At 44.1% G+C, this 26,740-nt stretch overlaps 1 protein-coding gene across 2 annotated transcripts in view; it reads right to left on the minus strand.

Moving 5' to 3' along the window:
• The window catches only part of LOC117366977 (cadherin-related family member 5-like), a 50,326-nt gene that overhangs the window by 12,981 nt on the left and 10,605 nt on the right, over positions 1–26,740 (minus strand). The window contains exons 2-11 of one of the 2 annotated variants that reach the window (XM_033959102.1): positions 23,585–23,810; positions 22,277–22,485; positions 20,632–20,691; positions 16,948–17,040; positions 15,355–15,441; positions 14,937–15,047; positions 14,126–14,296; positions 13,504–13,594; positions 9,181–9,287; positions 6,122–6,322 (exon numbers count right to left, since the gene is read on the minus strand). In XM_033959102.1, coding sequence (XP_033814993.1) covers positions 6,122–6,322; positions 9,181–9,287; positions 13,504–13,594; positions 14,126–14,296; positions 14,937–15,047; positions 15,355–15,441; positions 16,948–17,040; positions 20,632–20,691; positions 22,277–22,485; positions 23,585–23,645 — 1,191 coding nt within the window. In that variant the 5' untranslated portion in view covers positions 23,646–23,810. The remainder of the gene's footprint in view (positions 1–6,121; positions 6,323–9,180; positions 9,288–13,503; positions 13,595–14,125; positions 14,297–14,936; positions 15,048–15,354; positions 15,442–16,947; positions 17,041–20,631; positions 20,692–22,276; positions 22,486–23,584; positions 23,811–26,740) is intronic. The other variant, XM_033959103.1, reaches the window with a different exon arrangement.

Consider the following 26,740-nt stretch of genomic DNA (forward strand, 5'->3'; position numbering starts at 1 on the left):
TGTCTTTAGTGTAACATATCTGAGAAATCTGAGAATTCTGGGTTTCTTTCTTGGGGGGGGGGGGTTACATTACTCTGACATTCTCAGAATGTGAAGAGTTCAAGGAAAGAGAGTTTGCTAATAAAGACAGAGAATATAGTATAAATGTTACTCATCTATCCTCATTATAAAGCATATGGGGATAGACTTAAAGACTTCAATATGTATATTTTGGAAGGAAGGCAGGGGAAGGAAGATATGATAGAGACATTTAAATGCACAGGAGGCAAGTCTTAATTGAAATGAAGTTCTGTAATGAGAGGGCATAAGATGAAGGTTAAAGAAAACAGACTCCGGAGTAATCTATGGAAATACTTCTTTACAAAAAGGCCGGAAGTTTGGGACAACTACTTAGGACGAGGAAGGAGTAGTAGAAGTTATGGATGGGCAGGCAGGATGGGCCAAATAGTCTTTACCTGCCATCATATTCTGTTTCTATATAGATATCCCTGCCTGAACCTCTCTGTTTTTGGAGATGCAAAACTGCATGCCCAGTAGAAGGGAATCAAGTGGAAAATCAGCCTTTCCTTTCTGCTCTCATGTCACACCTCCAGCCCTTCACTCAAGTGGGGAGAATACGGTGCAGTGGTTAGAGCTACAGCCTCAGTACCATGAGGTTGTGGGTTCAAACAGAGAATGACATGGTGACAAAATTCATCACCGTTCCCATCTCCACGGATAACCGCGGGAAACCATCTTCATGTCATTCTTTAAGGAGTGAGGGAAGAATCAGAGTATGAATGGCCACAACCACTGACCCGCAAGCTTTGCGTTGAAGAATGCTGGTGTAGAAGGATTGAGGTTGAAACAGACACTGAAGAATGACAGTCTCTGGTATCCAGAGCAGATATTGTGATGTCATAATGCCTCATTACACCAGTGCCTAAGAGCCAATCACATCAGTGATGTCACAATGGCTTCATTATCCTTGGCTCACATAAGAATCAGAGTATGAATGGCCACAACCACTGACCCGCAAGCTTTGCGTTGAAGAAGGACCGAGGTTGAAATAGACACTAGAAAATTACATGGGATTATTTCCCGCGGTTATCCACGGGGACGGGAACGGTGATGAATTTTGTCACCGTGGTCATTCTCTAGGTTCAAATCCCACACTGCTCCTTGGGGCCCTGGGCAAGTCACTTAATACCCCCCATTGCCCCTGGTACATTAGATAGATAGAGTGTGAGCCTACCAGGACAAATAGAGACAAATGCTTGAGCACCTGAATGTAAACCATTTAGGTTATAAGTGGTATATAAATACTTAAAATAAGAAGAATCAAAGGATTAAAAAAAAAAAAAAAAAAAAAAATTTTAAACTCCAGAGCGCATTGGGCTCTGTGGCTCTGGAAGAATTCCGTGCAGAATTCCATGAAACTCTCAATCAGCTCCAACAACTTATTTCTTCAGTTTTCTATACCGTTCTCCCAGGGGAGCTCAGAACTGTTTACATAAATTTATATTTATTCAGGTACTCAAGCATTTTTCCCTGTCTGTCCTGGTGGGCTCACAATCTGTCTAATGTACCTGGGGCCATGGGGGGATTAAGTGACTTGCCCAGGGTCATAAGGAGCAGCACAGGGTTTGAACCCACAATGTCAGGGTGCTGAGGCTGTAGCTTTAACCATTGCACCACTCTAGAAATCAAAATGTAGTAAAAGTGAGCCAAGTATAGGACAATCAAGCCATTGTGACATCACTGGTGAGGTTGGCTCTTAGGCATTGGTGGAATGAGGCATTATGATGTCACAATAGCAGCTCTGGTTATCAGAAGCTGAATCTTTTCACACTATTTTTTCTTCAATTTTCTATACCGTTCTCCCAGGGGAGCTCAGAACAGTTTACATGAATTTATTTAGGTACTCAAACATTTTTCCCTGTCCCTGAGGGCTCACAATCTCTTTACACACCATCTCCGCGATTACAGTATTGCCCTTTTACCCCTGGATTCTACACAGGTCACCCAAATTAGTGGGTTCCAATGATTTAATTATTGAAGTTAACAAGCATTTAATTGGTACTAATTATGATTTGGGTGCCGATCTGGCTGCGCACTATTTTGTAACAATGGGCACCTAAAATGGATAGCGTGCCACTTAAAAAGGGGGCGTGGCCGTAGGAGGGGCATGGAAGGATGGGGGGGGGGTCATTCACAAAAGATACGCACAGTGTAGTGGGGATTTGCGTGCCAGGATTTACAACAGGTTTCAACTGGCATAAGACCTTGCATCCACATTCAGCGCTCATCGCTAGTCTATAAAGAGCGCTCGTCCCCAAAAGCCCTTTCCAGGATAGCACTGAGCATTCTCATTTTATCGGCGTTGATTTTTTTGGTGCCATGTAGAGAATCTGGCCCTTAATGTGTGCAGTTCTGGAAGGATTTAGGGATCTGGAGGGTTGGTTTGTTTCTTTTTCTTTTTTTTTTTTTTAATCTTTATTGATTTCCAAACTTTGACAGTGCAATACAATTAATTGAACATAAAATACTGCATAAAACGCACTATTAACTACACAAGTAATACATAAAACAATCATTTTCTCCCACCCTCCTCCCAATTATTAATACAATAAGACATAGTATGTGATTACAATGTTATATTAAGTAATTTTAATCTTCAAAATATATTTCCCTTCCCCCCACCCACCCACCCTGGATGTGTAAAGGTTGGTTTGTTTCGTAATCTGTCCTTTCTTAACCACTGTCAACATTTAAGCATGTACGTTGTAGAATATTATAAGAGAGGCAAGTATCTCCAGCACGTAGATGCCATCAGTTATCTGCATTCACCGTGGGCCTCATCTGGGGCAGCCTCCTTGGAGCGGCTGGGGCACGGGCAGTGTGTCTGGGAGGGAATGCATGGATGGGAGAACATCGCAGGGGAGGAGACATAGGCATCCTGGGACTGTCTGCCAAGTCTCTTCCCTGAAGAAGCCCTTTCTGGAAACGTCAATCGCTCCTCCTAAACTTACTTGCTCCACTTCATCACTGACGCTGAAACCGTGGATTGAAGACAAAGTTTTATTTTATTTTTCTTTCCAGCTTATGATTTATCTTTAATCTTATCTATTGTTTTGCCTTTTGTCTTTGTTTTGTTCTATTTCTATCATTTAAATTTCTCCAGAATTCTATTGTTCAACGGCTCCCCCTTCTGCTTCTATTCCTTTCTCTCCTCTCTTCTACCTTCCAAAGTATTTAGATCAATGCTGTCTTGTTAAAATGTTTATTTTATTTTTATTTTTCCTCTAACTCTACTTTTCACTTCTCTATTACCCTCCAGGTACTTTAGTTAGATTGTGAGCCTTCGGGACAGTAAGGGAATTTTTCAAGTACCTTTCTTATTTCTAATCTTAATGTATATTTTCTGTAAACCGCTTAGAACCTAACGGATGTAGCGGTATATAAGAAATAAATTACATTACATTACATATAATGCTAAAAGGCGGTTCATAGTCTTAAGCGTGAGAGACAAACGTGCGCCGACAAACGAGCGCCGACAATTCAGTGCAAGACTTCAGCGCGCCGCAGGAAAACCTTCTTTTAAAGGGCTCTGATGGGGGGTGTTGGTGGGGTACCCCCCCACTTTACTTAATAGGGATTGCACTGGCATTGGGGGGGAGTTTGGGGGTTGTAACCTCACATTATACTGGAAACTTAACTTTTTCCCTATTTTTTAGGGAAAAAGTTAAGTTTTCAGTATAATATGGGGGTTACACCCCCCCACCCCCCCAACACGGCAGCGCGATCCCTATTAAGTAGAGTGGGGGGTTCCCCTCCACACTCCCCATCAGAGCCCTTTAAAAGAAGGTTTTCCTGCGGTGCGCTGAAGTCTAGCGCTGAATTGTCGGTGCTCGTTTGTCGGCGCGCGTTTGTCTCGTGCGCTTTTCTCCCGTGACCCTAAAAGGCATACGAAGTGCTGTAGATTTTGACATTTATAGATAGTCCCTGCTACGAAGAGCTTACAATCTAACTTGGACAGACAGACATGACATATAAAAAGCTGGCCCCTCTGGTTGCCACTGCTGTAGTGAAAGTTTTGCTGAGTTTTGGGTGCTTGTAGTACAAAATAGAGAATGACACGGTGACAAAATTCATCACCGTTCCTGTTTCTGCGGATAACCGCAGGAAACCATCCCTATGTCGTTCTTTAAGGAGAGAGGGAAGAATCAGAGTATGAATGGGCTCAGCCACTGACCTTCAGCCACTGACTGAAGAATGCTGGTGTAGAAGGACCGAGGTTGAGAGAGACACTAAAGAATGACACCGGATGGTTAGAACATAAGACCATAAACAATTCCATACTGGGACAGACTGAAGGTCCATCAAGCCCAGTATCCTGTTTCCAGCAGTGTCCAACCCAGGTCACAAGCACCTGGCAGAAACCCAAAGAGTAGCAACATTCCAGAGCTGAGATTGTGATGTCATAATGCCTCATTCTACCAATGCCTAAAAGCCAACCTCCTCAATGATGTCATAATGGCTCACATAAGAATCAGAGTATGAATGGACACAGCCACTGATCCTCAAGCCTTGCATTGAAGAACACTGGTGTAGAAGGACAGAGGCTGAGATAGACACTAAAGAATAACAGTCTCTTGTATCCAGAGCAGGTATTGTGATGTCATAATGTCTCATTCCACCAATAAGAGTCAACCTCTTTAGTGATGTCGCAACGTGCAATGGATTGATTGTCCTATACTTGACTCACATAAGAATCAGAGTATGAAACAAACATGGATTTTTCACAGTCTGTATCACAAAAGTTTGAGAATGTGGATTCTAATTTAAGTGTTTTGGATAAAAGATTAACTGGTAGAAACTCAAAGTAATACATTGCAAGCTGTCTCAGTATCTGCTGTTAAGGATTCTACAGTCTTACATTCTTAAATGAAAATATTGGAAAATATGAATAGAGTGAAGAATCTCCGCTTAGTTAATTTCCCAGTGACTCACTTATTATCTCCTGAAATTTTGTTAAGGAAATTTTTTAAAGAAATCCTGGGATTACCCAATGCGGAAAATTTTCCAATTAGTAATCTTTATTATATTCCGCAAAAGAAACTACAATCCGGCCAGGAGGTGGACCATCAAATGGAATAAATTTGACAGAGTTTTTGGAACATAGTCAAGATGTGATCCAGAGTAGGTCCACTCTGGTAATAACATGCATGAGTGAGATAGATAAAATGCTTATAATGAAACTTTACTTTAAAAATAGGCTGACCAAATTCTGTGGAGATTTGGTTAGAATTTTTCCTGAAGGAAAGAATTTTTGAAGTTAAGAACAAGAGTTTTGGCTCTTGAGGCCTCATTTTATTTAAAATTCCCATGTAAATGTCTTGTTAAATTACAGGACATTGAATATGTATTTTGGGATCCTATTCAATTACAACAATTTTTAATAGCTCGAGAACTTTTAATAGCCCGCTTCCCTCTCTTTCATGTTAGTCATAATAGGAATTTATTGGTACTACGTTAAGTTTCTTTACTGTATTTTATTATAATATGTACATCGCCTAGAAATTGAAATAGGCGATTTATCAAAAGCAGAAATAAACTTGAAACTTGAACAGAAATGAGGTTTGTTGTCCCAAAGTTTCACTACTGAGAATGTTGGAGGATGTATGAGTTCCAAATAATAGTGAATGGTTTAGATTCTTTTTGAATCAAAAAACAATTCTTAGTTTTCTTTGTACTTTTGTTAGTTGATATGTAGCATGTCTCCCCAGATTTGTGGACTTGAAAAGGAATTTTGTTTAAATGTATAATTATCGTAAAATTTTGTGTAAGAACCCTTTTTTTCTTGGTATCATCTGATATTAAAATTGTTAAATCTGTAAAAAAAAAAAAAAAAAAAATCAGAGTATGAATGGGCATAACTACTGACCCTCAAACCTTGCATTGAAGAACACTATTGTAGAAGGACCGAGGTTGAGATAGAAACTAAAGAATGACATGGGACCCGCGGGAACAGTGATGAACTTTCTCACCGTGTCATTCTTTAGTGCAGAACTCTGCCACGGATAGCACTGCCTGATTACAGGATGACAGGCCTTGGCTGTGTGAAACACGGGGAACTCACATTTGTGAAGTCTGCATCAGAGGCGCTCAGGAACAGCACCCTGCCACTGTAGGTGGTCACTAATGCTGCCGTGCTGCTGTCTTCCCTCACAAATCCCATGTGCTGATGCTTCCGGAACCTGGGAGGATGGGTGTTGGCGGCCAGAACCCGAATGAGGACTTGAGTCACTGAGTATTTCTTCTTGTCATTAACTTGCGACGCCTGATTCCAGAAACATCCAGTCATAGCAAAGAGACACCAAGAAGGGTTAGTTACATGGGATGAGCAGCTAGAAAAGTTTCTTTATATCGGTTTATTTTGTATACAGTGGAACCTTAGTTTACGAGCATAGTTCGTTCCAGGAGGCAGTGCATGCAAATCCACCTCATACATATTCATTGTGGATATCCTGAAAACCTGACCTGGCTCCGGCTCTCGAGGACCGGAATTGCCTACCCCTGCCCTAGGTGCACTATCAGGAAAAGAGTGCATCCGTTGTGCAAACTACCGTATTTTCACGCATATAACGCGTGCGTTATACACGATTTTACAAACCGTGCATAACCGTGCGCGTTATACGTGTGAGCGCGTTTTACAACTTTTTTTTTCAATCCGATCGGCATCCCCCCTGCGAACCGGCATTCTCCCCCCCGCTCGCGTCACCCCCCTCCCCCACGATCCTACATCCCCCCCAGCACTGCAAAACATCTCTTACCCGATTGGGCACCGGCACCAGCACCAATGCACAGGACGTGCCAATGCCAGTGACCGAAGATCCTCCCTCGTTGGTTTGGGCTGGGCTGGGCTGGGTGGTGCGGTGCGGGAGAGATCCTCCTTCTTCCTGCGCCGGGCTGGACTAGGAGAGAGAGCGAGATCAGAAGGCTTTGAGCATGCTCAATTGCTCAAAGCCTAGTCCAGCCCGGCGCAGGAAGAAGGAGGATCTCTCCCGCACCGCACCACTCAGCCCAGCCCAGCCCAGCCCAAACCAACGAGGGAGGATCTTCGGGCACTGGCACATCATGTGCATTGGTGCTGGTGCCGGTGCCGGTGCACAATCGGGTAAGAGATGTTTTGCGGTGCTGGGGGGGATGTAGGATCACGGGGGGGGGGGGGTGACGCGAGCGGGGGGGGAGGATGCTGGTTTGTAGGGGATCGGATTGAAAAAAAAAGTTGTAAAACGCGGGTAAGCGAGCGGGGGGAGGATGCCGGTTCGGAGTAGGCGGGAGGAGGTTTTAGCATGTGCGGTATACGCGTGTGCGCGCTATATTACATTTTTTTAAACATAAATTTGTGTTCCCCGCGCGCTATACCTGTGTGCGCATTTTACACGGGTGCGCGGTATATGGGTGAAAATACGGTAGTTGGCACTATTTCGAAAGTGCATGCTATTATCGGCAAACAAGATTTGAAATGTCTTGCTTTATCTTCTGTTTCATTCAACTATGTGCTGTGACTTAGGATTGGCCATCCCATGTCATTGCAAATGGCCGCCCATCCCCAGTTAGTTATATCATGACACCAGGTGACAGCACCGTGGCTGGGATGCTGGAAAGAATGCCTCACCTATCTACTCCAGCCTTCCTCAGACTCTGCCTTTGGGCCGTTGTGTATTTCTAAAGAAAAACAGAAGGATGCAATTCCTGCAGAATAACAGTTAATTATTACTCCAGGTTACAAGAAGAATGCCGAACTACTCCCAAGAAGGTGATCAAAACAGTGACGGGACAACAGCGCACGAGACTTTGGCGTGCCGACATTGCAGCGCAGACAATTCGGCGCAAGACCCCAGCGCACTGCCTAAAAAGTTACTTTTAAAGAGCTCCAACAGGGAGTGTGTGGGGGGGGAACCCCCCACTTTACTTCATACTCTTCGCGCTGCCGTTGGGGGTGTGTGTGGGGGATGCAACCCCCCACATTATAGAGAAAACTTAACTTTTTCCTAAAAAATCGGGAAAAAGTTAAGTTTACTCTATAATGGAGGGTTTCAACCCTCCAACCCCCCCCCCACGGTAGCGCAAAGAGTATGAAGTAAACTGGGGGGGGGTTTCCCACTTACACCCTGCGTCAGAGCTCTTTTAAAGTAACTTTATAGGTGGCGCGCTGGGGTCTTGCGCCGATTTGTCTGTGCTGCAATGTCGGCGCGTCAAAGTCCCACGCGTGAATGCCTATGAACCCGATTGAAACAGATCCCCGGATCAGCTGATATCACAACCTGACTAAATCTGGTTATGAAATAGGTGCTTGCGCTTAGAGAATGACACAGTGACAAAATTCATCACCGTTCCTGTCCCCGCGGATAACCGCGGGAAACCATCTTCATGTCATTCTTTAAGGAGAGAGGGAAGAATCAGAGTATAATTGGGCACAACCACTGACCCGCAAGCTTTGCTTTGAAGAATGCTGGTGTAGAAGGACTGAGGTTGAAACAGACACTACAGAATGACAGTCTCTGGTATCCAGAGCAGATATTGTGATGTCATAATGCCTCATTCCACCAGTGCCTAAGAGCCAATCACATCAGTGATGTCACAATGGCTTCATTATTCAGAGTATGAATGGGCTCAGCCACTGACCCGCAAGCTTTGCTTTGAAGAACGCTGGTGTAGATGGACTGAGGTTCAAACAGACACTACAGAATGACAGTCTCTGGTATCCAGAGCAGATATTGTGATGTCATAATGCCTCATTCCACCAGTGCCTAAGAGCCAATCACATCAGTGATGTCACAATGGCTTCATTATCCTTGGCTCACATAAGAATCAGAGTATGAATGGCCACAACCACTGACCCTCAAGCTTTGCTTTGAAGAAGGACCGAGGTTGAAATAGACACTAGAAAATGACATGGGATTATTTCCCGCGGTTATCTGCGGGGACGGGAACGGTGATGAATTTTGTCACCATGTCATTCTTTACTTGCGATGAAATGCATTTCAGCAGGCTTTGAAACGGTCTCCATTCGCAGACATATCATCAAATGCTCCTATTGTTTTGCAACAGATAAATCTCATTCGGGAGATACTCCTCCTCGACTGTCTCTGGTGGTCTACTGGGCAAAGCCAACGATCTTCGGAGCCTTACCATGACATGGAGGCTGAAGGCTGGGGTGTCAACCCTGCTCTCCACTGCTTGCACTAGGGTGATTGCTCCCGTTACATTGTCTATTAGGAAGTGATCGCGGTCTGCACCTGAAACAGCAGAAGGAAGGGGGGAAACCAGAACAACTGAGATTCCTTCCACTTGCCAGCCTTTTGCCCAGTCTCGGTGGTGCCCATTTAATGAGGAACAACTACCCGTGAAATTCCTGCCTTGTAAGTATCGGGGTGGTCTCCTGGGAGAGGCAGTAACTTAGGCCCTCATTCACTAGCGCGTGCTCAATCAAAGCATGCGCTGACCGCTAACGCGTCCATAGGATAACATGCACGCGTTAGCGTTTAGCGCGTGTTTAGCGTGCGCTAATATTTACCAGGCGCTAAAAAGCATAGCGCACCTTTTCATTTTGACAGGAGTTGCCATACAACAAATAACACTTAATTGGAAAAGTTGGAATAGATTGAACTTTAGTTTCTGGTGGAATTCAGTAGGCCATATTTATAAAATGGAAAGAACATTAGCCATTCAAAAAGGGAGCTTTAATACATTTCAGGATGTGTGGAGGCCATTATCAGATTATTGCAAAGAATGAGTATATATTTTTCTTCCCTGATTAGTACAAATGGAAATTGGGCGAGAAGAGGGGGATATTTATTACTGGAAAATGTTTTTATGAAATATAAAAGGATAGGAGGGAAGGGGATAAATTTAATTTGATAAGATTAATTGTAGAATTTCAAGTGATATATCTATGTTAAAATGTTAATACAGTGGTACCTTGGATTACGAGCATAATCCGTTCCAGGAGCATGCTCGTAATCCAAAATGCTCGTTTATCAAAGCGAGTTTCCCCATAGGAAATAATGGAAACTCGCTTTGATGCGTTCCCCTCCCCCGAGAACCGGCATTGCTCCCCTCGAAGGCCCCCCCACGCGATCAGGCACCCTCCCTGCGATCCGGCACCCCCCCTGCCTCGAACCGGTCCCCCCCCGCCACGATCCGACCCCCCCCCGCCACGATTGGGCACCCCCCCGCCACGATCCAATCCCCCCTGCCACGATTGGGCACCCCCCCCCCCCGACACAATTGGGCACCCCCCCGCCGCTTCTTACCCTCATCTGGGCACTCTTGAAAATCGGCTTCTTCCTCTGCTGGGCCTTGAGCATGCTCGAGTTCACATTCAGAACGTGAACTCGCAGGCCTTGAGCATGCTCAGATGCTCAAGGCCCAGCAGAGGAGAAGGCCGATTTTCAAGAGTGCCCAGATGTGTCGGTGGGGGGGTCGGATCGTGTCGGGGGGGTGCCCAATCGTGTCGGGGGGGGGTGTCGGATTGTGTCGGGGGGGTCGGATCGTGGTGGGGGGGGTGCCGGTTCGAGGCAGGGGGGGGTTTCTGAGGCACCGATTTTGCAAATGTTTTGCTCGTCTTGCAAAACACTCGCAAACCGGTGCACTCGTAAACCAAGTACCACTGTACCAATGTTGATGTACTTGATGTAAGTTATAAAATGAATAAAGAATTATAAAAAAAAAAAAAAAAGAGCATAGCGCACCTTTGTAAAAGAGGGGGTAAATCTTACGTTTTCCACCCCCCCTTACAATTCCATGTTTTCTCACTTGTTTCATGACTCTGTGGTCCTTTTAGTGATCATAGGCTGGTGTTGCCTGGTCCTTCACAGGCCAATTGAGAATCTAGAAGTGCATTTTTTTTAGCGCTGCTGTTCTTTGGAATACTTTGCCCTCTTTTCTCGGGTCAGAGTTCTCACTTCAAGCTTTTGAACTGCGGAAGTTGGGGTAAATTTCCCAAATTTTTATAGATACCATCAAGCCTATAGAATGCGCCAGGGTATGTATTGGATCCTCCCCGACCTTATGGGAAATCTTCCAGATTGGCTGTACTTAGAGTGGCAAATTATGTCCCCATTACGATTATTTCATGTGCCGAGTATCAAGTTACCCAGATACGTTAAGGACAATAGTATTTTATTTGATACTTGGAAAACCTTGGAATTTATTAATAAATTAACAGATGTTCCAGTAGAGAAATCCACTTATCAATCCTTATGGCTAAACTCCAAGGTTCAAATAGGAGGGTCTGGGATCTTCTGGAAGCATTGGATGCAGGCAGGCATCCATACATTAGATGATGTTATATCTAATAGGAAACTTCTTGGTTTTTCATGACTGCAACAATTATTCGGTATTGCAAAGTCTCAGAATTATAAGTGGCTGCAGTTGAAGCAGGCCATTCAGAGTGGGTTCCCTGAATGGCAGAATCTCAAAAATCATTATAGCTTGCAGATCCTATGTTTCCGAATTCTTGAATAAAAAAACAAAAAAATAGTCTTAGGGACATTTGGAGTATCGAGATAAAGCAATATATTTCTGCATCTCGATGGCCATGAATTTGGATTTGGAGGATGAAATGTACAGCGTCAGCATCTATGAGACAAACATAGATCTTTTTGGACCCCTGTTAGGTTACACAAGTTGGACAGTTCTAAATCTAATAGATGCTGGCACTGTCATCTTGACATAGGGACATTGAATCATCTGTTTTATTGTCCTTTGATACTCAACTTCTGGAAGTCAATATGGGGACAGATTAACCTCAAACTGGAATCAACAATCCCTTTGACGTATGAGGCAATCATATGTGGAACATTGCTGCATATCAAGCCTCCCATGGATCGCTACAAAGGCAGGCTTTTCTTGATTATTGGAAGCTTCTATAGTGCTACTAATGACAGGGGAGTCAATTCTGAGCAGTTTGCATGAGCTTCAGTAAACGTGTTACAATGTCTGAGTTTATAATCTCTAATCCCAGCTTCATGAATAAATCACATGTAGCTCTTTAAAGTATTTTGGAAAAAGAATCAAAAACGTTTCTTTTGAAGCGAGCCCTATCATATTCACTAACTTGCATTTTATCTCCTCCCTCTCGTTTCGTGTAGAAACATAGAAAAAGATGGCAGATAAGGGCCGCAGCCCATCTAGTCTGCCCACCCTAATGACCCTCCCCTATTTAACTCTGTGTAGAGATCCCACGTGACGATCCCATTTCTTCTTAAAATCAGGCACTCTGCTTGCTTCGATCACCTGAAGTGGAAGTTTATTCCAGCGATCAACCACTCTTTCGGTGAAAAAGTATTTCCTGGTGTCGCCGTGCAATTTACCGCCCCTGATTTTCCATGGATGTCCTCTTGTCGCCGTCGGACCTTTGAAAAAGAAGATACGGCCCGTGAGGTATTTGAACGTCTCGATCATGTCTCCCCTCTCTCTCTGCGTTCCTCGAGTGAGTATAGGCGTAATTTATCCAGCCGTTCCTCGTACGGGAGATCCTTGAGTCCCGAGACCATCCGGGTGGCCATTCGCTGGACTGACTCAAGCCTCACTATTTATTTATTTTAACTCTAGATATGTTACAACTTTTATTTTAATTCTTTTCTTTTAAATTTCATTTTTTTGGTAGACCCTTTGCATACCTATTTGATAAACGGTACATGAAAAATAAAGAAACCTGAAACTTCAGTAAAGGTGTTGCAATACGTGAGATTGTGATAGGTCTCTAGCACTGCTCCTCAGACAAAAGTCTGTGTCATGTGATGTCATTAACAGTAAGTTGGTGCTCCTTTTTTAAAAAAAAAAAAAATAATGGAAATTTTACAGTGCAAACATTTTTTTGACCGTGTAAAAATTGAGTTCAGTTTGCTGCTTTTCTGTGCTAAATTGTTCAAAGCTGTTTACATGATTTTACAGAGCAGCAGTTCATTTTAAATGACGCAGTGAATGCTCGTGTACTTCCGAGGAAGGCTTCATTTGCCAAAATTAGGCCTGTGTTGGGTCCTGCTCTAAACATTCAAATAAAAACATACATAATGGGTTTATGTCAATTTTAAATTTATATATTGTCCTAAATTGGTTTTTTTTACACCCCCCAATGCAGACTTTGAGCTGAAACACGGGGCCATGTCGGGTCACAATAATTAAAGACATCTTGGTCCCCATTCTGCAGGACGCTGGGTGTTTCTTTTGTGTTTTTTTCTGTGGACGCAGCACTTTTGTGATGCCTTTCGTTGTGGCCTTGACCATATTCACATAAGAGACAGCTCTTCTCTCTGGAGTTTAAGGTCAAGACCCACCGACAAGCCAAACAGAATGTTTCCAAGAAATGTAAACCTGGTTAAAATGAAAAAGATCTCAAAGGTAGCAAAATTCAATAACTGAAGGAAATTACCAACTGGCAATGTAAGGAGCTAGCCAGTAATTAAAGGGGTTCCCCCTCCCCCCAGGCTGAAGGGGATCCCATCTTACCTGACAAAATAGAGTAACTCACAGCAGTCATCAGTCCCTTGTCCCCATCTTCAGCATAGACTGGGCCTGGGAGGAGCTTTAATGGTTCTGGCTAGGGAGACAGAGAGTATGAAGAAGGTAGCACTGGACAATAGACATAGTGGGGTTGGACGTGGGGGGAGGGGAGGAAAGGAGATACTCCAGTAATGGACAGAACTCAAGGTAGGCATACTACATGCAGCTGCTCAGGAAAGGAGGTCAAATTTGAAATAGCTCACAGAAATGTACAGTAAACATAAGAACATAAGAATAGCTTTACTGGGTCAAACCAATGGTCCATCAAGTCCAGTAGCCCGTTCTCACAGTGGCCAATCCAGGTCACTAGTTCCTGGCCAATTGGTAGCAATATTCTATGCTACCAATCCAAGGCAAGCAGTGGCTTCCCCATGTCTTTCTCAATAACAGACGATGGACTTTTCCTCCAGGAACTTGTCCAAACCTTTCTTAAAACCAGCCACGCTATCCGCTGTTACCATATCCTCTAGCAGTTCATATAACAGCATATGTTGATGCCAGACAAATACATGCTATCTACACTGAATATAAAACCTCCTTTTATTCAGGGCCATGGTGACCCTCTTACCTGAATTTGCCCCTCTGTGATATTTGCGGTGTAAATGGGGTTCACGCAGACACTAGTCTCGCCGTATGACAGGAAGTTACAAGGTAGGAAGTGTGGATACTGGTCATCCCCATCCACTATGCTGATGTGGATCCTGGCGGATGAACTGTACCTCTCTTTCGTGTTCATCTCCTTAAGGAAGTAGAAGCAACATTGCATTCTTCGAGAATCAGATCTAAGAATGTTTTGCTGGTGGGAGAGCTAATGTCATCTGACATAAGAGTCCTAACGTCACCCCTGGTTCTAATCACAGCCCGGCAACTCCCATACTGCTGAGGTAGATATATTGAACCTGCTTTAAAGGGAAAGGGAGTTGTACCTGGTCCTTCAGTGGGTGGGGCTGAGGGTGACCCCTGAGGCAGATACTAAGAGCCTCTTCTATTAAACTGCACTAGTAGTTTCTAGCCGTGCTGCTCCCGACGCTCATAGAGTTCCTATGAGTGACGGGAGCAGTGCAGGCCATTCAGCGAGGCTCGCTGCGCTAAAAACTGTTAGCGCAGTTTAATGGAAGAGGGGGTAAATTGTGTGTAAAATTTAGATGTGCGCCCAAATTTTCGTGTGCAATTTTGAATGCCATATATAAAATCTGGTGGTTTGTGTATTTTTAAAAAAATATTCTTTTAATTGTTTTATGTACCAAATAATTTGTTCACTGCCTAGAACTGGTAATAATACAGATATAAAGAAAAAAATAAAAAATTAAATATTCTATAAATTGTAATTGCTCTTTGAGTGAGTGGTCAGCTGATGGCATTGGTTGCTTGCAGCTTACCACCGCATAAATGAAGAACTCCATCTCCTGCTTGGTCTCATAGTCCAGAGACTGGGCCAGAATGACCTTGCCAGCAGTGGACACGTCTGTCTTGAAGTATCTGCCATCAGCCTGGAAAGGGAAGGAGAGGCCTTCTGAATATACAGGAGGGAAACGATGTCCCTGCACATTCCAGAAGCTGAGCTGGAAATGGCAAAGTCTCTATTGCCCCCACAGCTTCTCTTGTGGCTTCAACAGCAGTTGGATAGCTCCTTCCCACCTAGGTTGGATAGCTCCTTCCCACCTAGGCCGCTAAACCACCAGGGCTTCTACGGTAGGCCCAGGGACAGTGGCATTTTGGTCAAGGGGACAGTCTGGATGACTGCCTGAGATGTGACCAAAACGAAACAATGAAAAATTCCTAGAGCCTGGGACTCACCATGCCACTGTTGATCACAAACATCAGGATGTCACCGTCTTTGTCCTTGGCTTGGGCACTGAGTATCAAGGAGTCCACTGCAGTCAACTGGCCAGGAGAGAAAAATGTAGGTTACAGATACAGGTTCCCAATACCCCCAGCTTTACATAAGAACATAGGAATAGCCTTACTGGGTCAGGCCAATGGTCCATCAAGCTCAGTAGCCCGTTCTTATGGTGGCCAATCCAGGTCACTAGTACCTGATCAAAACCCAAGGAGTAGCAACATTCCATGCAGAATCCCCAAAGAGTAGCAAGATTCTAGAACTCCAAAGAGTAGCAACATTCCATTATCTCAGAGGAAGCAAGATTCCGGAACCCCAAAGAGTAGCAACATTCCATGCAGAATCCCCAAAGTGTAGCAAGATTCCGGAACCCCAAAGAGTAGCAGCATTCCATGCTACCGATCCAGGGCAGGCAGTGGCTTCCCCCATGTCTTTCTCAATAACAGACTATGAACTTTTCCTCCAGGAAATTGTCCAAACCTTTCTTAAAACCAGCTACGCTATCCGCTCTTACCACAACATCTGGCAACGCGTTCCAGAGCTCAACTATTCTCTGAGTGAAAAGGTATTTCCTCCTATTGATTTTAAAAGTATTTCCCTGTAACTTCATTGAGTATCTCCCTAGTCTTTGTAATTTTTGACGGAGCGAAACATCGATCCGCAGTGCCTCTGCTCAGGATTTTGTAGACTTCAATCATATCTCCCCTCAGCTAAGTGCGATTCTATAAACATCGCCTACTGGATGATGGCCAGTCACGCTCAACAGCCCCTAGGAGTTAGGCACAGTTTATAGAATCAGGCCCTCTGTGTCCGTCCCAGGCATGGTTAAATTCTGTTGACTTGCTATTGCCTTTGGCAGTTGCCCACCACCTCTCTCAGATAAGATCTGTTTTCTGAAGTTTTCTCCGAGTTTCTCATCCTGCAACATTAGATCATAAAGCTACGCTTGAATTTCCTTTCCTGTGGAAAGTTTGTTATACTTTATTGAAATCTGTTAAATATTTGAACATTTCTTTGTTATTCATCAAAATTCATAAAAAATTCTATTTATATTATAGTTTTTTTTCACACTACTTAAATGTATTCTGCTTTGAAAGGGAAGGTGAAATGGAGTAATCTGAATGGCCATCTGAGAAAACACAGCTATGTGGTGGGCTTTAGGGTCTCAAAGTCCCTCCTTTAGGGCCGCAATCCAGTCAGGTTTTCAGGATTTCCCCAAGGAGTATGCATGAGATCTTTGTGCATGCACTGCTTTCAATGCATATTCATTGGGGAAATCCTGAAAACCCGACTGGATTGCGGCCCTCAAGGAGGGACTTTGAGATCCTTAAGTGAGAGACCTGTTTCCTCTGCTGCTGTCCCCACAGGATGGGAGCTAATGACAGGATTATTTTTTTTGGGAGGGAGGAGGGAACAAAGTCTGGCACTTCTAGATCAGGCAGGATCTGATGAATTCAGACTGGGAAGCCCCCCCCCCCCAACACACAGGTTCCAGGTGGAGAGATATTACACACTCTGCCGTGTGCTGTAGCCCTACCTCTGGCACTCACCTCACTGATATTCTGGGCCATAACCGACTTCTCCAGAAATACCGGCTTATTGTCATTCTCATTCAGTACTTGAACCACAATCCTGTACTGGATCTTGTGTGGAGACAAAAAAGAGGAAGAGATGATGAGAAAGCAAGAGAACTATAAAGGAGATGTCGTTAAGATCTCAATAATCACTCCTGCACCGTTCCCTGCACCTTCCTGGTAGAAAGACTGGCTGGCAAAGCTGGGAATGCAGGAGCTGTGAGTGCCTCCAGATCCACAGCTAGCACTTCTGCACTGTTCCCCGCAGCTGGGGTTACCAGACATCCATCCGGGTCCGGATGGCTTTTTAAAACCTGGCACTTTGCCCAGGTTTTGAAAAGACATCGCATCAGAAGGGGGGCATCCGCGCAGGCGCGAATGCAATGCGGTGATGTCATGCACGCATGCGCGTGAAGTCATTGCATGCATCCGCATAAGTGTGGATGCCTTCCTACCCAATGAACAGGCAGAGGGGGCGGGGCTGGGGTGGAGCTGGGGGCTTAATAGGGCGGGGTTAGGTGGGACTAGGCGGGTCTGGGGGCAGATCAAAGGGGGTGCAGATTTTACTAATGTAAAATCTGTTAAACCCTACCTACAGCGCTTCCAGTGTTTCTGCATATTTTCTACAGTGCCTCCTGTTGGCAGGCGATGTGAACTCCCCCCTCCCCCCACAGCTCCCATTTCTGCACTATTCCTTATATTGCCTTCTACTGGGAGAGAGTCTTGTGTCATTACCTTCTGCTGGAGCTATGAGCTTGAAAGGGAATAAGGTGGTATGCCTAAAAATAGAATAAACGTATCTTTTTAGCATAATGTCCAGAAATGTGCATCAACAACCTTAGTTATCCAATTCAACCCACTATGAAGATATTGGGTGTAACACTGGACCAAAACCTGACCATGAAAGACCAGGTAGACTCCTTGATCAGAAAAATCTTTTATACCCTTTGGAAACTTCGGTCCATCAGAGCTTACTTCGACTCCTCATCATTTCGAATTCTAGTACAATCCCTTATTCTGAGTCAACTCGACTATTGTAACATCGCCTACTTGGCCCTCCCCTAGAAGTACATGCGGCAATTGCAACTAGTTCAAAATACAGTGGTTAGACTACTTTGTGGACTGAAGAAGTTTGATCATGTGACACCTTCCTATCGACTTTTACACTGACTACCGACGGAGGCACGTGTGAAATTCAAGTTTGGTTGTTTTTGCTTCAAGGTATTCGATGGCTTAGCCCCTAAATACATAACAGACCTTTTCTCTTTCTCAACCAACAGACACAAGCGAAGCTCACACCTGAACTTCGTTTCTCCACCAGTTAGAGGTTGTAAATTTAAAAGTCATCATCAACACCTCCTCGCACATCAAGCAGCATTATGGGGTAAAGACCTTGAACAATTGCTTGTGCCTACTACCTATGGAGAATTCAGGAAACGCCTGAAAACACATCTATTCCTGAAATACTTAGGAAACCAACCTATTCAATCTTAGTCCTTAACAACCGAGCGCAAGAACTACCTGTCGCTAAATCTGTACTTTGTTTATTCATTCAATCGGTAACTTTGTTTATTCACTCAATCTGTAACATTTCTAATCATTGTAAACCGCTTAGAACTTCATGTATATAAACTGTTATTATTATTATGTGGGGGCAGATGGGGAGGGTGACGGGACAAAAGCATGCGAGACTTCAGTGCGCCGACACTGCAGCGCCACCATAAAAGTTGCTTTTAAAGAGCTCTGACGGGGGTGGGGGGTGTGGGGGATCCCCCCCCCTTTACTTCATACTCTTCGCGCAGCCGTTGGGGGTGTGTGGGGGGTGCAACCCCCCACATTATAGAGAAAACTTAACTTTTTCCTAAAAAATTGGGAAAAAGTTAAGTTTACCCTATAATGGAGGGTTCCAACCCCCCCAACCCTCCCCCCCCCAACGGCAGCGCAAAAAGTATGAAGTAGGCAGTAAACGGGGAGGTCCTTGAAAAAGTTGTGCTTGTTTTGGCAAAACATGTTGGACACTTTCCCCTGGGCTGACGGACATTATACTAAAAAGATAAGTTTGCTGTGATAATAACTTGCTAAACATGATAAAAATATAAAGGTATTTAATATTAGATAAGATAGAAAGGAAGGCTGATGACGAGGTGGGTGTGTGAATCTCATCGCAATGAATGATTTGAGCTTTGAGTGACACCGCTGAAGCCTGTATTTAAAGGTTGAAAAGGATATTAGAAAAAAAAAAGACAAAAGTATATATATATCGGTATATAAAATTGTTGGTTTATATCCTGGGGCTTGACACTGATGATTTGATGATCTTGGGAAAAGAGAAGTGAAGTGCCTGATACACTGGATTTAAAAGTAGAACATTTCTATTCCCTACAGCATCCCTGCTGGTAAAGGCTGGGATTGCAGAAAATGAAAGCCAGTACTCCTGCACTACTCCCTATAACGCCTCCTATTGGGAGTTGTTAGGATTGACAGACTAAGGTAGTTTTTAGAGGGTTTTAACCGCAATCTCATCCTGCTTCTTTGACATTTCAGTTCCATCAGAGCCGACCTATTTTCAGTCCAGTCTAGCCATGGGTCACCTGGCAATGGCTCCCATAGGAACATGGTACAAATTCCTGCTCACTAACCCTTGTTTAGTGATGACTGCCGGACTGGTGCCAACCCCCCCCCCCACCCCCAATTTGCTATCACTAGATGTCATGATTCTTGGATGGCTGAGGTTCTTTCCATCTTGCGGCTATGAATGCCATCTCTGCAGCCTCCAGAGGAGAAGCTGGGCTCAGGAATCTAGTGCAAATCTCAGCTATGGCAGAACACAGCACTGATGATAAACTTTACATTATATTTACAAGGAACACTACATTAGTGACTTCTATTCCGCCAATACCTTGCAGTTCTAGGCGGATTACAAAAGAAGATAACTGGACATTTCCAGGAAAATTACAGATAAGGATATTAATTACATGGTTGAGACTTTGCTGGGAAGTTTACAAGACTGGGAATAGTCAAGGAGATGTATTTCTTGATAAATATTTTGAATAGCAAGGTTTTAATTTCCTTTCGGAATGTTTTGTAGTCAGTCGCTGTTGTCAGCATGTTGGAGAGGTGGTGATCTAGTTTCGCTGTTTGCGTTGCTAGTAGGTTGTGGTGCATCTTCATGCACTGTGTACCTTTGATTGGGGGGTGGGTAAATGGGGTCTGAGATCACCTTGGTCTGGTTGATTTGTTTCGATTTAGGCGATTGATTAGATAGGTGGGGGCAGTGCCGTTCATTACTTTGAATAGTAGACAGTAAAATTTGAATACTATTCGCGCTTGTGGAGGAAGCCAGTGTGAGTCTAGCTATGTGGTGGTGATATGGTCATATTTGCTTAGTGAGTAGATCAGTCTGAGGGCTGTTGTTTTGTACTGTCTTTATCATGTTTGCGGGGCATGGCAGGTAGAGGATGTTGCAGTAGTCCAAAAGTCCCAGGACTAGGGATTGGACTAGGAGATGGTATTGCTCCCTGTCATAGAATTTTCTTATTTTTCGCAGGTGCAACATCAAATTCTAATCTACACTAACTGCTTCTGGTTCCTCTTCTGGGATTATGTTTTCTCTTTCTTAAGGCAATAGAAACTATAATTAAAATGAGCAAATGATTATACCGTAGCAAAACCTTCTTCGGAACAAGAAAGAGTGGCCAGAAGTACCGGGGGTTCAAGGGCCTAGAAATCAAAGGAGGAATATATTATAGAAACTTCACAGAGATCAGCCCTAAAATGCAGTTCTGTATTAATGACTTCTTATTTGCTCTCTCAATACAGTATATATGTAGGAACCTCTTTGGCTCTTACCAGATGTGGATTGGTGACTTTATACCAACCAGTGCCTTCCAGAGCTGGGAGGGTTCTCCTTACCAGTCAAGTAATAGCAGAGATACCAAGGGTGGTCCATCCCCAACAGTGAGTTGTACCACTCAAATGATTGAGAATGAAGGGGTACAAATTTGGAAAGATCTGTCTCTTGTATTCTTTTGCAAGCATCTCTTCTCTCTCTCACCCCCACCCCCAGTCCAGCATTTCTTTTCTCTCGTCCCCTCCCCATCTCCTCTCATAGTAACACTATAGCATAGCAAATGATGGCAGATAAAGACCCAAGTGGTCCATCTAGTCTGCCCAACAGTCACATTCATTATCAAGGCAATGTGGAATCAACAATCCAGTATATTATTACATTTTCCTTGCTAAGTTCCACTATAATATATCTTTCCTTCCTGCTGAGATATGCAAGACCTGTCCTCAGATGATATGAATGTAGTATAAAATACGCATACTTGCTCCTGATCCATTCTTTCCATTTTCAGGTCTCAGATCGTAGAAAAGTCTGCTCTGTTCTGGCCCTACTTCCCAGCTACTGAGATGCCATCAAAACTTATTCCAGCCTATCCTGCTCTGTCTTGCCACATACAGAACACAGACTGTACAAGTCCATCCAGCACTGGCTTCATGTCCCCATTGCTGGAGTTGCCATCAAAGTAGAGAATGACACGGTGACAAAATTCATTACCGTTCCTGTCCCCGCGGATAACCGGGGGAAACAATCCCGTGTCATTCTTTAGTGTCTATCTCCACCTCAGCCCTCCTACACCAGCATTCTTCAATGCAAGGCTTGAGGGTCAGTGGCTGGGCCCATTCATACTCTGATTCTTATGTGAGCCAAGTATAGGATAATGAAGCCATTGTGACATCACTGATGAGGTTGCTTTTAGGTATTGGTGGAAGGAGGCATTATGACATCATGATCTCAGCTCTGGAATGTTGCTACTCTTTGGGTTTCTGCCATTTACTTGTGACATGGGTTGGCCACTGTTGGAAACGGGATGCTGGGCTTGATGGACTTTCAGTCCTGTCCCAGAACCGCAGGAACCCATCCCATGTCATTCTTTAGTGTCTATCTCAGCCTCAGTCCTTCTACACCAGCGTTCTTCAATGCATGGCTTGAGGGTCAGTGGCTGGGCCCATTCATTCTCTGATTCTTCCCTCTCTTCTTAAAGAATGACATGGAGACGGTTTCCCATGGTTATCCACGGGGATGGGAACGGTGATGAATTTTGTCACTGTGTCATTCTCTACATCAAAGCTAACTCCAGCCTATTCTGACCTGTCTTGCCATATAACGGACACAAGCCAGAGAAGTCTCAGACAAGATATGGGTTTCAGGAAACATTTAAAGGTAAAGTTAAATTGGACTGGAAAGTGATGAGGAGGTGAGAAAGCATGAGCCCTTCTCCACAAGGCACTGGTTCCATACTTCTCTATCCAGCTTCTTCCCTGATGGCACATTCAGTCGCACTGTTTTCGCCTCCAGAAATAACCAATTGGCATCTGGCCCACTCAGGCACAGCCGGACACTGCTGGTCATTGGGTCTCCAAGTACTGTCAGGTTAGCAACAAAGGCTCCGTTGGGGCTGTTCTCTTGGATTCTGGAGAAGATGTCATTACCACCAGAGCACTGGTTTCCTAGGAAGCAATAAAAAAAAAAATTGAATTTAAAACAAGGGAAAACAGTTATGTTCGACACAGTGAGGAGTCACCCCCTCCCCCACTTCCTTCTAGCGTCTACTCCCCTCTCTCACCCCCTTCCATTCAGTGTCTGTCCCCCTCTCTCACCCTCCCTCACTTCCATTCAGCATCTGATCCCCTCTCTTACCTCCCACTTCCATTCAGCATCTGTCCCCCCCCCCCCCTCTTTCTCCACAGAATAAACCTAAAGTGCCACTCAACCTATACCCTTTATCGGGCTATCTCCCTCCCTTCCCCTCACCTTCACAGATGCTTTCCAAAACCAAAGTTCTCTCTCAGATGAGCCCTGACAGGGAATCCATTTTCACTAGTTGCATGCGGCTGTCCTGAAGCTTCTCCTCTGATGCAACTTCTGGTTTCTGCCAAATTGCATCAGAAGGCAAGCTTCGGGGCAGCCACGTGCCTGCAACTAGTGAGAATGGCTGCTGCATCAGGACCCCTCTGTGAGTAAAAACTGGTTTGGAAAAGTGCTGCAAAGGTGAGGGGAAGGGAGGGAGATGGCCCGACAAAGGGAAGAGATGCCCGGACAGTGGAGCCCAAGGCCGCTGCCCTGTTTGCCTTCCGCTAATGCTGGCCCAGGTCATAGCACCACACCTGTGGGCCCCCCTGATGTTTTCAGGCCAAAGCATATGCCTACTGGGCCTACCCTTTAATCTGGCCCTGGCTGCAGGCAGTCCCTACCATTGGGCAGCCTTGGGCAATTTGCCAGGCTTGCTCACTGGTAACTACACCCCTGGACACAAGTACTCCACCCAGACTCCATTCATGTGAATGCCTACCTGAAAACTATGTGCTATTGAATATATGCACAAAATTACAGAATATCATGTAGCCAAGATTGTAGCATCTATACACGTATGTATACATACATGAAGGTTTTCTGGTCATTTACATACATTTTTGTCATGCAAATGTTAGTGCTTTCTTTACAGAATTACTCCTAGGCGATCCAAACATGTCCATAGCAGTCTCCCATCACTTCCTTTACCTACCTAAACTAATATATAGCAGTAAGTCAAATCCATGATCCCTTTACCTAAGGTTAGCTGGAAGGACAAGCTGAAAGCCAGAAAGAAGACTTCTGATGGTGCAGTCATGTCTTCTCCGGGCCTGAGGGACAGCAATATGTTTTCTGCACAGGTGAAGCCAATGAAAACTTTCACAAAGCCAAAGAAAGAAAAGCTGATGGACCTTCATTATTAGAACCTCAGAGAAGAGAGATAGTACTGGAAGGGCAGAGCATGCTGGAATGTAACCTCACCCTGAGAGAGAAATGAACACAAGATGTATAAAGCTGAGCAGCTCTTTGCACAGGAGAGAATTGTCCCTCTAAGGTTTGGCTGGGTGCGTGCAAATTATTTTTCATGCGAGTGACAAGTTCTAAAATGGTTTTGTGTGTGAGCACCAAGTTCTAAAAACCAACAATTTTCCCCAAATTTGCAAGTATTTTTGTGAGCGACCATGTTAAACGATGCTCATTGAATGTTTGAGTGATTGCTCACGTGCAAACTCAAATCTTTTGCAGGGCCACATTTTGGATTTGTAGGTAGTTGTAGGGCTGCAGAAAAAATACTCAATGTCTTATTAAAGAAATGACAACTTTGCATGAGGTAAAACTCTTTCTAGTTTATAAATCTTTCCTTTTGGCTAAGTCTTAATAATAATATTGTAATTTATAGCTAAAGAGACATATGATCAAGAAACGGTTTTATTTTACTTTTGTGATGATAAACATACCAAGGACCTCAAAATAGTACCTGGTGGGCCGCATGTGGCCCCCGGGCCGCAAGTTTGAGACCACTGGCTTAGAGGGAACACAGGTAAGGACTGGCAATATAATGACAGGAAATAGAACTCCCAGGGCTGGCCCCAACATTAGCCAAGTCTAGGTGGTGACCCAGAACACCAGCATTTTGTGGGGCAGCAAGGAGAAACTACAGACAATGTATAACAATAGATCCTGACAGCCACACTAACAAAAAAAGAACCATCAATGCATACTTTAAACTGCATAAACAATGGGCAATTTTCAAATAGCCACACTCCCACCCAGCCCCCCCAAATGTACCTCCTCCCACCCTTTTACAAAACTGTAGTGCAGGTTTTAGCACTGGCCGCGGTGGTAACAGCTCCGTCGCTCATAGAATTCCTTTGGCAGCACCGGCTTGGCTCCAATGGTCCTGCATCACTCTCTTCAAGTTCACTGGGTCCCCGGCAGTGACAGCGATTCCCACGTGCTGCCTGCTGTTGACCCAAAAGCTTCCCCTTTGCTGCAAACCCATGGACCTGTGAGCAGAAGAAAGTGATGGGGAGATGCTGGACAATGGGAGCGAGGGAAAAAGGGAGAATGCTGGACCATGGGGGAGAAGGCAGAAGGGAAGAGAGTAGGGAAAGGGAGATGAAAGGCTAAGAGAATAAGGAGGGAAGAAAGAAGGAGCAGATGCTGGGCATGGAGGGAGGAAGATCTGGGAATGGTGGAACTCTGCGGGAGAGGCCATAAGAGGGAAGATGGGGTGGCAAGGAAATGAATAAGAGGATAGTGATTAGAGGGTAGAAATATAGTAATGGGGAACAGATTAAAAATTAAAGGGAATGGAGGGATGAGTAAGGATTAAGATGGGGAATGGGAGAGCTAGTGGGTGAGAGAAGACGATGGATTTGAAGAGTAAAAAGGAGGAGAAAGGTGAGGAGGGTGAAATTTGAGTTGACAGAGAAAAAAAGAGAGGCAAAAAAGCTAAAAAGGAGGAATCAATAGATCAGCGGCAGGTGTAATGAGAGAATAGGAGAAAGGAGAAAAAAACAAATGGACAGCAGCTGCATGGAGAATTAGCAGACAACAGATAAGACGGCAGAAAAGAGAAACTGGAACCAAGTCTCTGGTGCGCAGCTGCTTGGGAGCATTAATGTGGGCAGAGCAAGGGTATATCATGGGCATTTCGCCTAGCGACTCATGAAACATATGGAATACTATGTTGCACATACAGACATGTCCCTTTACACCTGCTGCCGTACTCCTGTATTCTACAGGTTTTTGCAGCTTTCTCAGCAACCGCTTTGGTTTTCAATGAGAAATTTGACACACTTATTTAGTCACCAGTGGCCCCTCGTAGAGCTTACACGTGTAACTTCCAATAATTGGTGTCGATCGTGTGTGTAAGGATATTATTCTGACTGCGGCATCTGTCAGTTAACTCGGTGATCGAAACTAGGGCATTTTTCATCTGTTGAATACTACATAATGAGAGAAGCCTCATCCAATGCATAGATCTTCCCTCCTGGAAGCTATTAGCAAAATACGCAGCGCATGCTAAAAATGCTAGTGCAGCTTAGTAAAAGAGGGGATTTGTTTTGCATCGTATTGAGCAGAGCACAAATAAGAACGCTGAATTTATGGGCATGACCATCATATAGTTCAGTGGTCTCCAACTCCAACCATTTGCAGGGCCGCATTTTGGATTTGTAGGTACTTGGAGGGCCTCAGAAAGAAACAGTTAATGTCTTACTAAAGAAGTGACAATTTTGCATGAGGTAAAACTCTTTATAGTTTATAAATCTTTCCTTTTGGCTAAGTCTTAATTATAATATTGTAATTTATAGCTGAAGAGACATATGATCACAAAACTATTTTATTTTACTTTTGTGATTATGATAAACATACCCAGGGCCTCAAAATCGTACCTGCGGGCTGCATGTGGCCTCAGGCCGCGAGTTTGAGACCACTGATATAGTTGGACTATAGTATCTGGATTTCATTAAAGACATATGTTATGCTTGGAACATTCAATGAGAGAAAAGAATTGAGTCATCATAAAACTCAGATAAGTGGATTGTTTTTACATTCATCTGTTTTTTTTAATGTTTGGTTAATGTCATATACAGTGTAATATGCAATTTGGGAATATTATGATGGTCCCTAAATTGATAGTTTCCGTGTCTATATGGTTGGAGCGGTGAGCACACAAAGTTTATATTTAAAATAAATGTAAATTTTAGATTAGATTAGAGATTTCATAGACGTACCTTATTTTGTCAAATTGTTATTAGGGTACAGTTTTATTATTATACTCACATATTGTATGATTGCTTTTATTCTATAAATATTCTACACTAGTGTTTTAGCCCATTACATTAACGGGTGCTAGAGTAGATGTCTGTCTGTTTTTGTTTTTTTTATTTGTCTCTCTCCTTGGAC

The sequence above is a fragment of the Geotrypetes seraphini genome, chromosome 9, assembly GCF_902459505.1.
Source record: "Geotrypetes seraphini chromosome 9, aGeoSer1.1, whole genome shotgun sequence".
Taxonomy (NCBI): domain Eukaryota; kingdom Metazoa; phylum Chordata; class Amphibia; order Gymnophiona; family Dermophiidae; genus Geotrypetes; species Geotrypetes seraphini.